Here is a 15,663-nt window from a genome sequence, read left to right as displayed (position 1 = left end):
AATATGCATTGAAATATAGCTTTTGATTTTTTTCGCTTTTTCAATCCGAACCCCTATTAACTTTTCACGCTCGCCGATGGGAATAGTCGGAGGAATGTTAGGTATAGTTGAAATCTATGTGACAGGGCCGTTACGGGCAGGGAGCTCGAAAGTCTCACTCCTGGCCTTTGAAGTAGGCCTTGGCCATCTCGTACGATGTCCTGTATGCCGATGTCAGTTCTGAATCCCTGCTCATGCGCGGATAACAACGTACCAGCAAATCGCCGTGCTGGGCATCGTAGAGATAATACGGGGACGAGCGCCACGTAGAAAGCCTCTCCAGCCAAACTGGCGCTTGATGATGGCCGCCGCATTGAAAAGGCCCTTTGCCGATCGAATCTCCTCGTTCTGCGCCAACCCACGTGTCTGAAGAAGCGTCTTCACAACGTCCAAAGGAGTAGTAAGACCTGCTGCGAAGGCACCAGCGAGACCACCAGCGATGCAGTGGGTGAAGGGATCATATTCTTGGGACGGGTTCATCACTTTCGAGATCGACTCGTACGCCACGAATTGAGTAGCCGTGAAGGGCACCGTCATGCAGAGTGTAGTGGGATATGAGACGTAGAATGCATGCAGACCCTCAGCACGGTAAACGGACGTGGCGCATTGTAAAAGGCTCTTATGTACAGAGCCATGTACTTGCATCCGCTGCTTGATGACTATTTCCGAGCGTTAAAGGAGTCAAATGGGTCAGTCCATCGACGACGACTTACCATCGAATGGATTCATCAAAGCATCGCTGGCAATGGTCGCCGCTGCTCCACTAGCGGCTTGGAAATATTAGTACGTTTCCTGCGTCGACAGAATCATGATTGAGAGCACTTACCGGCAGCCAGCGGATGGTGGCCCTCGTCGACATTTCCACCGGCCATCTCCTTGACAACCTCGTAAGTACCAAAGTACACGGCATGCGCCGGACCTGCCGAACCAGGATTGTAAGCCTTTCCTCATCCCCCAAATATGTTAAGGATATGTGCATCCTTACCAGCACCGACAATCACACTCGAGACTCCCTTCCATAATGTCCGCCACCCCTCGATCCGATAAATTGTGGAGACCGCATTGGTCAAGCCTGTGTAGAGACCTCCGGTTGTAGGATGTATAACTTGCATGCGCGTCTGTCCGTAGCCACCCCCGATATTAGTTACGCGTCCGAACGTGATGCAGGTGAATGGTTGTCTTCGAACCCAACATACCTTCAATAAGTCTACTGGGTACATGACAGCGTGTTCCTTTCCTTCCAGTCAATATCGCCTCGCAGAAATCGCAAAAGTCCCAGTTTTCAACGGCGACATACCATTATCCCTGCAAAGGCACCAGCCAACATGTTCCGGCCTAGGCCATAGTTGGAGGGAAGGGCTTCGTATCTATCGTCGAATAGAGGTTAGCAGTGCGTCGTTGGAACAGGCAGTGTGATTGAAGGTGAGGAAGTCGACTCGCGAGAAGTAAGCTTTAGAACGCCTTCTCCTCGCGATACCGACAATGTTGCAGGTATGGAGTGGTGGAATCCGTGCTGAATATAGCAACATACTCATATTCCTGCCCTGGGATCTGCTCGGGGATTGCCATTGAGCTCTAAATAGCTCCGGACGCAGCCGGAGCCGCACGAAATTGGAAGAGGTTGAGAGGAGGAGAGGAGAGGCCAGGAAGACGGGTGTCCCAAGCTTGTCCGAAGGTCCGTTTCAATATGCCGGGCTTTGGCAGTAGCGACGATTCTCGGTCGGATTGAGCCTGCGGCGAACAGGAACGAGTTGGGCGCAAAAAGAGTCGACGACGATAGGAGAAACGGATATGGACCTCAAGTAGAATTCAATCAACGAGAGCAATAAGAGACGAATTCCAATGCGTGAGGCAAAGGAGAAGACTAGAGTATGTAGGACCAGATCGATCGGGAGGCTGACAATGTTTCTGGAAAATCCAGGTTGGGGAAATTATTATTCTTTTTCGTTTGCTGCGCTAAAGTCGAATGCCGCGGAGCTAAAGTCGCTACGGAGTTTCCACCGGTGGATTGGATACAAGAGAACTCGGACCAAATCAATCGAGCGACGAGACGTTACTGACCTACTTAAAGGTTGAAGATGGTAAGACCAAATGTCTGACATTTTACTCTAGATCTAGCACACACAGCTCTGACACGATATACTACTGTCGCCAGGCGCACCATCGTGATTAGTTGCTAATAATGAGGTCGTGGCTCCGCTGCTTAATCATCCACCGAGCCCAGACTACACCGAGGTTCCGATGACGGAGTTTTTCTTCAGTACGTAGTATAGAGAAGTAGATACTCAAACAAACCTCGAATATCCTATCCAAGAAGCACGGCCAAGAAAGATACAATGGCAACAGCAGCAGCTGATTCTTTCATGCAGTCAGCGCATATTTCTCTCCCGGAAAGCCCTGTCAACTTCTCCCTGTCCAGCATCCCATAACCCTTTTCTAGTCCGCCACCCCGAAGCAGATACGGGAGTATCTTATCAATATCAGCACTGGACCCTCCGAGTCCCGGAGGAAACCGAATAACCAATGTTTAATGTTACTAAATATTAATACCAAGTCCTTGGTTAGCTTCAGGTCCTTATCTGATCCCATTAATCAGATTTTGGACCTCCAGTCAAGTGGTCAGTAACCATGATAACATTGCCTTGAAAGAACCATTACTCTTGTTAAGGGAATATCAGCACTAGCTAGCATCGACCCCTTTAGAATGGTTTTCTTGATATTTCCGAGAGCCAGAAGTAGCATGCAATCTACAAACTATTGCTCATAATTGCTATACCCTTCTACTTCCTCGTATATATTGACTCTGTCCTCCTGCATACAGGAGCTGTAGATTTAAACTCTTAGTTAACTCCTCCCTACCCATTGTCCAACTGATCACATGAAGAGAAATGAAAATAATGCATTGCTAACTGATACAATAAAATAGTGAGTCACTGCCTCGCTAACTCCAGTAAAGACAGTCACACCGGGTGTAAACAGATAAATGTAATGATCTTGTATGAATCAGAAATAGAAATCATATGCGCTGTCATCATTCACGTCATGAAAATCCCATTCGCATCTGGCCGGTTTGCCAGCTTTTGACTGAAATATCAACATCTGGAACAGCTGGGTGTCTGTTGGCTCTATATAGTCTACCATTCAACATTGAATGACCATACCCCTGAAGAGATACAGATGTCAGCATCATATCATGTATCAAACATTGTGTAATGAATGAGAGCTTACCTTGTTTCAATTTCTGGGCAGTGTCGCTAAGAAGGATCACTCGGCGTTTGTTGCAATAAGCCGTTTTGTCCAAGATATCAACTTTCAGATTGGCCAATTCAGGCACCGGCTTCTCGAACATTTCACTAAGGCTCTCCACCGCAAGCTCTAGATCTTTCTGGTTGTCCTCGAAGATTTCCGTCAGGTTGTTTCGAGCAAGATAATATGCAAAGGCATAAGTCCACTTCAAAGTCTGTCGGCACTGCTGAAGTGCCTGAGATGCAGTATCAAGGAACTGAACTTCGATCCATGATAGACCAGACTGAGATTGTAGGCTTGTCATCTTCTTTTCTGTCTTGAGGTAGAGATCTTTATCGAGCTTCGCCGACTGCTCGTGGTTAGCGTATCTGTTGTAGTAATGCAAGTATCTTTCAAGAGATGCTCGAGATTTCGCCTGCGCTGAACGAGCTTCCGACCCTGACTTCTCTTCGTAGCGATTACAGTTGTACCAGCTGGTGCCGTGTTCAGACCACAGGCCCATGCACATCCAGCAGAACTCGTGCTTGCATTTGCGGCACGTCATATGGTTGCAACCCCCGTTCTTCTCGATCGTCGAATGGCACTTAGGACACTCCTTCGTGTTGGCCGAGATCCAGTTGGCGGTCTCTGAGTCGTCTTCACACTTCTTAAGCCACATCTTGACCAATGTGCAGGGAGACGGTAAATGATCGTTCAGCGTGCAGCCGAAGCAAAAGAAATGCTTACAGGCACATTGCACGGTGGGTACGATCCGATTGAGGTCGCGCTGCTTGACGGGACAGTCGACCGCGTACTCGCAGTTTGGGGCCGGGCACCACTTAAGGTTCTCTTTGTCATCAACATAAGTCCGCATCAACAGCGTTTGGTATCTGCAAGGCCAACGTCAATAACGGATTCCGACATGGCGATCCTTGGGCTGAAGACTTACCTCTCTTTGAGATCATCGGTGACGAGAAGACTCAGGGACTTTGAATCTACAATCATATGGCAGCCATCCCCGGGACATTCTATCCTCGCAGCTTCGCCCTCCTCGCGGATTTTCTGCGCGAGATAATGTCGGTAGCAGTCAACGCAGAAGCGATGTCCGCAGCGCATAGCATATGTCTCCAAATCGTCGCCATCCTCACAGCAAATGTCACACATGAACCCTGGTACAACCTCTGTCTTCGGTGTCCCATGAAAGTTCGTCCCAAGACCAGCTTCCTCGAGTGTCTCCTCCGGATGATCCATGTAGGACTCTATGAGCTTCTCCCGGTTCCATCTCCCAAACCGTAGTAGAATAGAGGACGACTCTGGTGGAAGGCCTAAAATCTGCGAGACCTCGTTGACCTGCTGACTCTGCTCCCGATCGATATCCTCTGGGCTCAGAACTCTGAAGTCGACTTCATATGGCTTCTTTGTGTTCCCTAGTAGATCCTTATCTTGAGAAAATCCGCCGTCGAACTCGTCACCGAACTCTAGCGACCGAAGAAAAGGCCGCGTCAGCAAAGTACGAAACGGAAGATTACTGCAACATACCTTCTCCTAGACTCTCATCATCACTACCCTGTGTATCCAAGAAGTCATCCGCACTGGACGCATCCGTCATAAAATCATCGTCTGAATCCATGCTGGTGGAAGCCGGCGTGACGAGATCGGTTGCCTTTTGCTTGTCCTGAACAGGGACGCTTGCAGACGCCACCGATACCGAATCTGTGTCAGGATCTTGGTCCGCGAGCTTGTCCTTTCTGCGAGTAGTCCTCTTGTTTGACGAGATTATCCCGGTGGCGGTTCGCGAATCAGCGACGGAAACCTTGGTGGCGGTTATGGATGGTTCCTGGTCTGTAATCGCCGCCTCGGCCGCCTTCCTTTTTCTCGTTAGAGGAGGCGTGGTGAAGATCTATTCCTCTGGCAAGACGATATGTGCTGACTAGAAAAAAAGTAGGCCTCGATGTTGTACCTCGAGGCCTTCTTCTTTTCCGGGACAACACAAGTCGCAGCTTACCAACAAAAAGTGGATAACTATTTTCAGTCCAGGGAACTGAAGATGGTGTCGACAGCGATGGAGGGATAAACGGAACTATGCAGCACTAGCACCAAACGGGGTCGTTGCGTCGCTTATCGAGTTCAGCGTCAAGGAAGAGAGCGAGGGGTGACTGTGATTAGTTATCACATATGATCGCTGGACGTCACGGGAGTGGGGCGTCTAAAACGTTTAGAAGCAAGCGTGCACTGTTACCCAAGACATCAATCACTAATTGTTTCAACCGACTGACAGTGTCAAGGGGAAGCCTGCAGAGGCATGTGGAGTAGTATGAGTGAATTAAAGGGTTGGAAACAAGTGAGATTCTTGGGGATGGCTCAGAGGCTTAGAGTACGATCCGACAGATCGCAAGCCTCCCAGTCATAAGGGAGGAAATCTTGTTCGGATGACTCCGCTGGCAATTGCGGGAAGACCACACCCACTGTGGGGAGAAATCAGAAGTACGCCTCAATAGGCTCAACAATTAACTAGCCTACCGTTTGATATCCTTCGAGGTCTTCATCTGCTTTCCTTGGATCTTCTGGGGCTCTTTGGGTATTCTCAGTATATCTTGCAGCGCCTGCTTAAATATCGATGCCCAGCTGACTGGGTCCACGGGGAATGGGAGAAGCAATGATGTCAGTGCATCAGTGAAAAGGCTCAATACAGACAGCTTCAAGTATGGGTTAGAACTAATGAAAGATAGAAGTTATGAGTCACAGCGTGAAGAGAGTGACTGCTAGAGATTCAATGCAAAAGAAATGTATGTTGCAGGTTCTTCGGCTCAGGCTAAATAATTTGGTACTTAAATAGACACCTTGGAGCCATTTTCAGGCTACTAGTCTTAGGCAGCCAGGCAACGATGCTCAATTCGAAATCAACTCTGTCCGTAGATAGAAGATTGGTACATAACAACGCATCGGATCTTGATCATGAAATTATATATGGCCCATCAATGGATATCATAACTTGCTCGTCTATGTTGATACTGCCTGATAACGCAAAACTCGTTCCTGCTTGCCCCCTCTTTTCCAAGGGCATCGCTACGTAGTGCTTGACCTCGGCTTCAGTCCTCATCGCTCTCTTCCTCGCTCTCCTCTTCCTCAGCATTTGCGAGCCAGTCAACAAACTGTTGTGTCTGACTCCGCACCTGCCTCATCTCTTCGCTGGCACTGGACCGCTCATCGGCCCACCATTGCTCATAGGCTTCCTCCTCGAAGAGCTCCAAATCGTACAGCTCCTTAGCAGCGAACAGTAGGACTGTCTCGCCGCGAGGCCGATGTACAAGATCCTGTTGGAGCAGGAGTAAGAAGTCGACCTGGTCGGTTTTCTCGTCGCTGTCTCGATCGAACATACACCGCTCAACAACCTCGCGATATGTGCCGAAAATGTCCCGAACGCCTTCACCAGCACCTTTTCCTCCTTCGATCAGTTGCTGGGTTCGCTTCATGAAGGCCGTGACAACAGCTCGTCGGAGCTGGTGGTCGGAGGCATTCGCAGTCATCCGCAAACTGACCAATTCCAACTGCACAACGTCAGATGTGACACCGTCTTTCAAGCTGTCATAGACACTGGCTGCAGCGTCATGGACGAAATGGTCCGCATCCTCATCTTCAGAGTACGAAGTACCAAAGCTCTCGGATCGAGATCCGCCGAAATGAGAAATCTCAGACGACAGGGTAGAGATAGACTCCGTAGAAAGAGAGAGCTGCGCCATGTTGTACACTGAAGAGATATTAGTACTCGACACTCATTCAAAGGTGGTGATGAGGAGGAGCCTGTAGAGTATAAGGGAAGGTGCGTACCAAGTCCTGACGAAGCATTGGATACAGTGTCGTCTTCGTCCTCGTCTTCCTCTTCCTCATGGAAATATTCGTAACCTTCGCCTCCTTCACCGACCACATCCGGATCATTCGCTGGTAGTCCCCCGGATTCCTCTCTCGAGGCCTTTGTGATCCTTCTGCCTTCGCTCACAGTCACACCATCAGCGATTTTGACTTCATATGAGAGAAGGGCGCCAGGCTCAACACTGCAATTATTGCCGACCACAACCTTATCGGCAATAATAGCCTGCCGAACCGTTGTGCCGTCGCCAATCACCACACCATCCCAAATATAGGCGCCGTCCAGTGTAACGTTTTTTCCAATCTTGCAGTCCCTTCCAAGAACTGTGTTCTTGACTGTCGTCTTGTCACCTATGCTTGTGCCTTTCCCGATGACAGTTCGCCGCCCAACGACACATGAACGCGCCAAAGTAACGCCCTGTTCTGCGTACAGATTGCCCTTGCGGAGATCGTAGGTGTGTCCCGGGAGCAAGTTTGTGTCCGGGCACAGTGGATACGTCCATCTGGAGATAATATCCTTGCTCACTGCGTCATATGCTTTCAGATTCCTCACTCGAGCTGCGTAGTGATCCTTGATGATGTGCGTGTGGATGGTTTTGCCGTTAAGCTCATAGTCTTTGAGCACACCGAACAAGAAATGCTTTCGCGGAGACTGATAATCGAAACTATCGGACCACAAACTCAACACGTCAGGCGTACAGATATCAATGTTGCAGTCAATCAGATCTTGTCGAATATCGATCTCCGCATGAGATGAAATAAGCTCGGTGTCGATAGTCAGGCGAGATGATTCGTCGGAATGATGCTCAATTTCCTCATAGTGCAAACAACGATCTTTGGTGGGATCAAGGACGAATACAGGGGACACGGAGGACGACTTTGTGCGATGGTTTCGACCAGCCTCGCGCAGAATCATAGTCATGATTGCATTCTTGTCTGCTTGGCGGCGGGCACGGTGAGTCGCCAGTGCACCCTCAATAGGCAGGTTACTGATCACATCACCGCTGACAACAATGAAGTCGCCAGTTATGAGGTGTTTGCCATCAAGATCGCGCATAACATCTCCAACTGAAGTCGACGTTGACTTGAGGAAAGTCAATTGCTTGAAAGGCGACGAGTTGCTTCTCCATTTCGATGCACTTCAGCAGATTCCGACGGTCAGCCAACATCCTTTAAGCAAAGCCGATATCAACATACTTGATGTATCTCTCTAATTGATCTGAATGAGCCCCTCCGTAAAGAAAAACCTCCTCGACGCCGGCATTAGCCAAAAACTCGAAAGTGTACTCAATCAACGGCGTATTCGCAAGCGGCAAGAGGCACTATTGTACTCCACGTCAGCTACCGAGAAAAGATCCCTCTGGCAAGGCAAGTTTCCGAATCGCATCCTCCTTCACGAGATGGTTCAATGACGGACAACATACACGAGGCTTCTCAAGGGTAAAGGGCTCGAATCTGGTTTCGAAAGTATCGGCAAGAACCTAGAGAGCACCGAAGCACACTATCAGCCATCGTCGTCCCATCATCTAGCGAACGGCAGTGCCAGTGCGCTGGCTGCTCCGCATACAATGAACATACCACAGCCTGCAATGTCTCCTCAACCTCCTCAGTCGCATTGCCCCTCTGCTTCGCTTGGCCACCGCCGCCTTTTTTGGGACCCATCTGGCAGAAGAAAGCGGTTAGAGCCAGCTGCGTGTAATCTGAAGCATTCCGCACTCACATTGATAATTTAGCTCAATTTGCACCCCGCTTCCAGAATGATGAAAACGCCAAATAGTCCAGGCTTTGAATTGCCGAGACTAGAGCCAGTGTGCGAAGCAGCTAGTCAATATGCAGATCAAGTTAACGGTTCTCAAGTTTCTCTGTCAGCGACGGCGCCCAAAGCTCGCAAGTACCGCCCACTAAGCTTTCGTCCACAAAAATTGTGCCAAGCCCGATGCGAGGAGTCATCCCATCCCACTTCCACTCAGGGCGGTCAGGGACAATGTTTGTACTGTTTGTATTCACGTGACTTCCCTTCTTGATCGCGCAAGCCACATCTTCTGTGTCTCCAGCCTCGAAAAGTCCAGAACTTCATCCAAAAGGCCTGGGCCCTCCTGGACTCAGGGAGATTCCCCCGTCAAGGGGTCAGCGGTCTAGAACCATGTTAATTGATTTGCGTCAACGTGGAGATTGCAAGAGATCAGTCTAGATAAGGTAGGGAAGGGGGGGTTGACGAACTCTCGATCTTTTGAAGCGGACGTAGCCGTCTTTACCGTTGACTGTCTCCGAGATTTGGACTTAGCGGGAATCTCAACCACTGAAAGCACCATTACTTTTAAATGAAATGACCAGAGTCAGAGCGTACTGAAATAATTTTAATATGTGCGTATCTTCTAATAAGCTGTTCCCAATGTAAATGACATGATGAAGGAATGTTGCCAGACACACTCAATACCCGAGCAAAAGCCCTAGGATTATCCTAGAGCATCACTGGCCAGAAAATCGCACCTCACTCACCCTTCCATGCAAAACAAGAGTTTATAATAAAGAAAGACATTACAGAACCAAGTATCAACAGGTGAAGGTAAAAGTAATGCACCGATGATGGGAGAACAGCCGATGCTACACAGCGCCCCCTCATCTTCCACCTCCGTAAGAGCTCCGACAGTGATTTGATGCATCGCTTGCAAAAGCCCATTCCACTCCCTTTCGTCGAATCACTACGCAATGGTGAATGGATGCGCCTATTATAGTGTTTGCAATCAATGCAAAGGACCTAAACACCGCAAACGCCGTAGTCGCCAATTGACAAAGGACGCAAAAAAAAAGCAGAAATACCGAGGTAATGATCGTCAATACAAGAGCAACTTTCACAATATATTGCGCAGAAAGTGGCCAAAAATCCGTTGTATGATGGAGGCAGAGGTGGGAGGAGCGGGGGTTGAGATAAAGTTGGCATAGACCGAGAAGCGTTCGTTTAAAGTGACGGATTGTTCTCAGCTTAGCCAGTTCGGGTAGCCTGAGCCGGGTTGACCATCGGCTGTGATGGTTGAGCGTACATGCGCGGTCGCTTCGCAAAATTTGAATTATCCGCGGCGCTAGACAGTTCGGATATCTGCCGTCGATGAGGCGGCCGCGCAGCCGCAGCAGCGGCAGTGAGTGCCACTGGAGGCGCCGGGTATTGCACTCCATTCTGGTCCACGGCGTAGGCGGCTGGGGCCGCGGTCGCAGGGACATATTGGGGTTGAACATGTTGAAGGAGGCCTTGGAACTGGCCAGGAGACTGCCAATTATTCATTGACGTGGCTGGTGATTGGCCAGGGGAGCTGTCTTCCTTGACAGAGTGGGTTGCCGAAGTTTGAGCAGCCATTGCGACTGTTGCCGTGGGTTGCGAAGTCTCCATGCCTTGCGGAATGGTCTTCAAATGAACCAAATGCTTCTCAAGCATGTCCAAGAGGCTCTTCCGTGTGAAAGGCTTCGGTAGCACATCGTCCATGCCTACTGCGCGTTAGTAACAAAACGTCAGTCTTTGGGATTGAAGGACTACGTACCATGTTGGAAGTAGAGCTGAATATCATCGCTTCTAATGTTGGAGGTCATAGCGATGATAGGAGTTCGGTCAAATTGGCGGATAAGGTGACATGCAGAAACCCCATCAAGATTTGGCATGATGATATCCATCAGAATCAGATCGTATTTCGATCCATCCTGAATCTTGTTCACCGCTTCCAGTCCGTCAAACTGCAAGACTGTCAGTTGCCTTGCATCCATACGGGAAGAGAGGAGAACCGACCGCAGTGTCAATAACACAAGAAAAAGAATAGAGAAATTTACCACCAATTTGGCGACATGTTGCATCATCTTCCACCAGTAGAATGTGTGGGCTGCGTACCCATCCAGGATCGACATTTGTGCTCTTCTTTCGATTGTCGGGAACTTGTCGGCGAGTGTCGTCCACTTCCTGTTTTGGAGGCATAGGATACGGCAAATTGTTCACATGCTCACTGTACATTGGATCAATTCCATTGGTAGCACCAACAGGATAGACAACTGGCTCAATGTCGCTGTTCATCTTTTGATATAAAAGGTTGGTGGGATTTGCACCTGCCGCTGTAGGCGGGCGCACTACCCCATTTCGCGGCCCAGCCTCTAGTGCAGGGGTGGAAACAACAGGGGCGGATTTCGAGGGTTCGCCCACCGACTCAATGCCAGCCAAATTGAATTGGACCTCGGCGTTCATGTTACTCAGTAGCTTCGATGCATGCTGCAAGGGAGAGGAAGGCACATCGTCTACCTGTCCCCCATTCACGTTTGAACCGCCTTGCCCTTGAGCTTGGAAGGTTGCTGCCGTTTTGTTATCGCGCCTTTGGCGAGCATCTACTGATAGCAAATAATTCATCACCTGGTGAATGACATTTTCATGGTTCAGAACTGTCTTCTGAACTCTCATCAGCTCCTGCAACATGAGCTGATGATCAACAGTCAACTGCGCGTATCTATCGGAAAGGTGCTGGATCTGCTGCTGCTGCGCTACGATCTGCTGGTTCAGAAGATCGATCTGTTGTGTGGGAACTGATTCGTCGGTGTTCTGAGTCTGCTTTCGAGGCGCCGGCGCCTTTCGTCGGATATTATCAAGTGATTCCTTGCTGTTCGCTCTGAATTCCGGGTGTTTGAACTCCCATGCCTATCTGTTGTCAGAATTTGTTCCGCTTGAATCGAGCGAAGAAGCCTTACGTTTTGTCCATAAGGCGATTGTCCATTTTCTTCGTTGTTTTGTCGGACCTTATGGAAGTCGTATTTATTCAACTGCCGCACAAAACTGGCAAAGTTGCTGTGTTTGAAGTGTTTGGGAAGGATGGTCTTGGTGAATTTCTCGCACTGCGATAAGGCAACACGGTCAGCTTGGAAGTTTCGACAGCGGACACACCGACGGACTGTACGGGAACAGGCGGAAGAAGCTACCGACCTCGAGAACAACGAAACTATCCCCTTCGTCGCCCCAGCGAACGATTTCCGAGTACGAAGGGTCTTCCAACATTCTTGTGCAACAAATGAACCAGTTAGAAACATTCCACAAGGTATGCGATCCATCCTGGCGATTAACCGGTCGAAGTCGAGACAAAGGGAGGGGGACGACGAAGCCAAGGCAGAGCACTAGATTTTCCCCCGGAAGAATCGAAAAAGGAGAACTCACTTGTACAGTTTCCGCACCTGTTGTACATCTTGTTAGCCTCGGAACAGCAGAGATAATTATCATGCAGCTCAATATCTCCTAAAAAGAAAATCTTCATCTTCCAGGGTCAACACTTACAAAATCGCTGGAGTTACCAGCGGGGGCGGTGTTGGTCGTGGTCTGGCCACCCTCCATCGTGGGCTAGATGGGTCGCGACCGATCGAACAAGCAACAAGCTCACCAAGTCGCAGCTCTTTGAGAAGAACGGGCGGGAGATAATGAAGATCGCGCTATAATGTGCGCCGAGATGCGGATAGAAAAGGTGCCGCTGTGGAATAATAGAGAAGAGAAAGAAAAAGGAATTGTTCAGGAAATTGGTAGAGGTCAAGGTAGTTGAATAGTAGGTAGTTTAGTAGTTGAAAAAGGTGGTGGTGTTAGCATTTAGCAACGGCAGTAGTTTTAGGTAGGAATAAATTGATTAGTTGGTTCGTGGTGATAAGTGGGACGATTAGCTGTTGTTGGAGTTGAATAACTGTTCTTCCGCGGTTCGTGCACAAAGAGCTGTGGGAACCACTTTTCCACGGTCTTTCGTTCTAACTAGTAGACTAATAAGACCTGATTATATTATCTTTACTTCTGATTAATAGGTAGAACGCAACATGATCAGTGAACTGTCTGTTTAGACTTCCCTTTTCCCTAAAACTAATAAATGCAAGGAGAGACAGAAATGAGGGGATAAGAACGAGAGGGCAATGAAATATCATACTACCGGTCCTTGGGAATAACAGTGGGGACCCAAGAGGTAATCTACTACCTTAGGTATTGAGGAAGGGGGGGAAATGACAAAATCAGGTATGAAAAATCCAAAAAAAAAAAAAATCCACAGTGAAGGAAAAAATAGCACACATGCTTATGCAAAGCAACATAACATTTTCAATTATAAAGCCTGTGAGTTGCTAACTTGATATTATTTATTAGATACTGTGTCTCTTGCGCAGTATTATTATGAAACCCAACGTGACTACCTCTCTACAGTATGCAAGCATCATGGAAGTTAGTAATGTCAGTGCGCATTTAGATGCAGACAGAAAGCAACAACAATGGAGGGGAAGACGTTATGACCCTGGAGTATTGATGAGGATAGGCGGATGATGATGGTGGAGGGGAAACCTAATGCATTATGATCGTCCTAGCTCTTGGGTCCTGACGCTCTTCCACAATATGAGGAAACGGTCAATCACATATTAGATAGTTTTGCCCTTATTCAGTCATCAAAGGTATTGATTGCAACTTGATGCAGATATTTTTCCTGTGGTCTACGAAAGTATGTAGGCGAAAGACCCCAGAAGTTATGTAGAGTTCCACAGGGTATCATAAGGCAGGTGGATTAATACTCCAGTCAAACTGTCGAGGATTAGACACATAGCGGATATTCTACCCGCACCAATATTTGTTCACCTTTAATGAATTAATGAATAGGTTTGGGGATTGCTGGTTTCATGCAGATCCCTCGCGGAACGTGGGTGGGAACAACCGACATGGAGGTAGCTTTGGGGGCAAGAGAGATGAAATGTCCAAGAACCCTTGGAATGTTCGACTTTATTTTGGTTTAGGAGTACTCCTATGATTCTTACATATCCTTTATTGTGGACACATACATATGACTGATGAGGTTCGGTCAGACCTGGGTTTCAGGGAGCAGTGCGCCACATCAGCAGATCACCCTAATCCTAAGGTAGTTGGCATTCGGGAGAACAATTTGAAGAAGCAGATAGTGAGTATGGTCAGGGGTCTGAATCCCTTTCATTCAAAAAGCTGCCACACTGACTGTTGTTGAAGATCTGACTTAATTGAATGGAAAATACAAGCCAAGATGTCAGTTCCTCCTCAGCAGTCAATTCTTAAGACTAAGTTACTAAGTACCCCGTTCACCAACCATTCAGTTCAGAGTATCAATTATTATTGAAGTTTACTTAACTGTCTGTGCCTAGATAGAAATTAGATCAGGTTATGCCATAATGGAATGTATTGCAGATCTAGGCTCGTCTTGACTGTACATTAACCAAGACCCTGGAACCGCCGGAATCTCCTCATGACTTGACTATACCTTACAGTAGTAGGAAAAGGCAAGCAGATGCACTGGAATATCTATGACAGTCATCAATTACATTTTGTATCGAATAAAGTGCTGATGGGAAAATTACATGGCTCCCCATGCTGCCATACCAGCAGAGAGGAGTCCATGACGAAATACGTCCAAGCAGTGAAGCGCCTCGGCCATGCTCTCTAGCCCCAACGACGCGCCAGGTACACAAACCTTCCTACGCATCCATCGCTTCATCCTCTATCTCAAGGACCATTATCTGTCAATTAAATTGGCATATTTACATATTTCATAGCCGCTGCTAAGCACATTTTGAGCTCAACAGTTCGTCTTCTCATAAAGATGTTCGCTGCCCGTCGCCTCGCTACCAGCGCCCCTCGCGCCGTGCCCCGGAGGGCGCTGTTTCACAGCACCGCTCCAGCCTTCGTCCAAAAGGGAGACGCCGTGCCAGATCTTGACGTGCTGGTCGAGAGTTCACCTGGAAACAAAGTCAATCTTGCGAAGGAGCTCAAGGGAAAGGGGATCATTATCGGTGTCCCTGCTGCTTTCAGTACGTTTGCGGCCCCCAGCCTTGAAGCCCTCCGTCTCATAAGCATCCAATCCGACGCGACATCAGTGACAGAAAAAGACAAATGCTAATTCACTCGAATGAAAGGCCCCGCTTGCTCTAGCTCTCACGTGCCTGGATATATCAACCACCCCAAGCTCAAGGAAGCCGGCCAGGTCTTCGTGGTGTCGGTCAATGACCCCTTTGTGTAAGTCGCCGATGGTTGATCGTTAAGGAGCCTCCATGCCTGGGGTTTTCAGTGACCGCAGCTTACCGAGTCATAATAGGATGAAGGCCTGGGGCGTTTCCCTTGATGCCACCGGCAAGAGTGGTGTAAGTCTTCCCCATGACACTGCGAATCTACAAATCAATGGACGCTAAAGAGGAGGATAGATCCGCTTTCTGGGCGACCCGACCGGCAAGTTCTCGGAGGCGCTCGACGTCACCTTCGACAGCAGCTCAATCTTTGGGAACCACAGAAGCAAGCGCTATGCGCTTGTCGTTGAGGATGGAAAGGTTAAGGAGGCTTATATTGAGCCCGATAACACCGGTGTCAACGGTATGCATAGTTCCTACTATTTTCTTGGCTGCCAGAAAATCTACTAACACATGGAATGTAGTCTCGGCGGCAGAGAAGGTGTTGGGCTAAACGTAGGTATCAAAATTCATACTGTGATTTTGGGGTTATCCTGTTGATGGTACGATGGTGATCCCCATCATGTAGTC

General features: G+C 48.6%; 5 protein-coding genes across 5 annotated transcripts; 1 reads left to right on the top strand and 4 right to left on the bottom strand.

Moving 5' to 3' along the window:
• Positions 1-154: 154 nt before the first annotated feature.
• mrsA (putative mitochondrial carrier protein) lies at positions 155-1,608 on the bottom strand (the record flags this gene model as incomplete). Its single annotated transcript, XM_043273099.1, has 8 exons — positions 155-200; positions 254-698; positions 753-809; positions 866-958; positions 1,025-1,157; positions 1,236-1,271; positions 1,337-1,406; positions 1,571-1,608. 8 exons carry the CDS (start codon positions 1,606-1,608, stop codon positions 155-157), a joined length of 918 nt encoding a protein of 305 aa, XP_043129034.1.
• A 1,565-nt stretch (positions 1,609-3,173) lies between these two features.
• Positions 3,174-5,810, bottom strand: Aspvir_009961 (RING finger protein; the record flags this gene model as incomplete). Its single annotated transcript, XM_043273098.1, has 5 exons — positions 3,174-3,202; positions 3,268-4,154; positions 4,214-4,742; positions 4,804-5,132; positions 5,785-5,810. The coding sequence occupies 5 exons, from the start codon at positions 5,808-5,810 to the stop codon at positions 3,174-3,176; spliced, it is 1,800 nt and encodes a 599-aa protein (XP_043129033.1).
• Positions 5,811-6,353: 543 nt separating this feature from the next.
• On the bottom strand, positions 6,354-8,793 carry Aspvir_009960 (translation initiation factor eIF2B catalytic subunit epsilon; the record flags this gene model as incomplete). Its single annotated transcript, XM_043273097.1, has 5 exons — positions 6,354-7,012; positions 7,093-8,270; positions 8,329-8,453; positions 8,556-8,612; positions 8,710-8,793. The coding sequence occupies 5 exons, from the start codon at positions 8,791-8,793 to the stop codon at positions 6,354-6,356; spliced, it is 2,103 nt and encodes a 700-aa protein (XP_043129032.1).
• Positions 8,794-10,114: 1,321 nt separating this feature from the next.
• On the bottom strand, positions 10,115-12,481 carry skn7 (putative stress response transcription factor SrrA/Skn7; the record flags this gene model as incomplete). Its single annotated transcript, XM_043273096.1, has 7 exons — positions 10,115-10,611; positions 10,665-10,854; positions 10,907-11,797; positions 11,848-11,991; positions 12,080-12,152; positions 12,308-12,324; positions 12,425-12,481. The coding sequence occupies 7 exons, from the start codon at positions 12,479-12,481 to the stop codon at positions 10,115-10,117; spliced, it is 1,869 nt and encodes a 622-aa protein (XP_043129031.1).
• Positions 12,482-14,732: 2,251 nt separating this feature from the next.
• On the top strand, positions 14,733-15,586 carry Aspvir_009958 (peroxiredoxin family protein; the record flags this gene model as incomplete). The annotated part of the gene is made up of 5 exons (XM_043273095.1): positions 14,733-14,940; positions 15,046-15,145; positions 15,225-15,270; positions 15,331-15,496; positions 15,558-15,586. The coding sequence occupies 5 exons, from the start codon at positions 14,733-14,735 to the stop codon at positions 15,584-15,586; spliced, it is 549 nt and encodes a 182-aa protein (XP_043129030.1).
• Between the last annotated feature and the right edge of the window lie 77 nt (positions 15,587-15,663).

Source organism: Aspergillus viridinutans (genome assembly GCF_018404265.1).
Source record: "Aspergillus viridinutans IFM 47045 DNA, scaffold_9, whole genome shotgun sequence".
In the NCBI taxonomy this organism is placed as follows: Eukaryota; Fungi; Ascomycota; class Eurotiomycetes; order Eurotiales; family Aspergillaceae; genus Aspergillus; species Aspergillus viridinutans.
The sequence above is the reverse complement of the archived record's forward strand: the minus strand, read 5'-3'. Positions and strand labels throughout refer to the sequence as shown.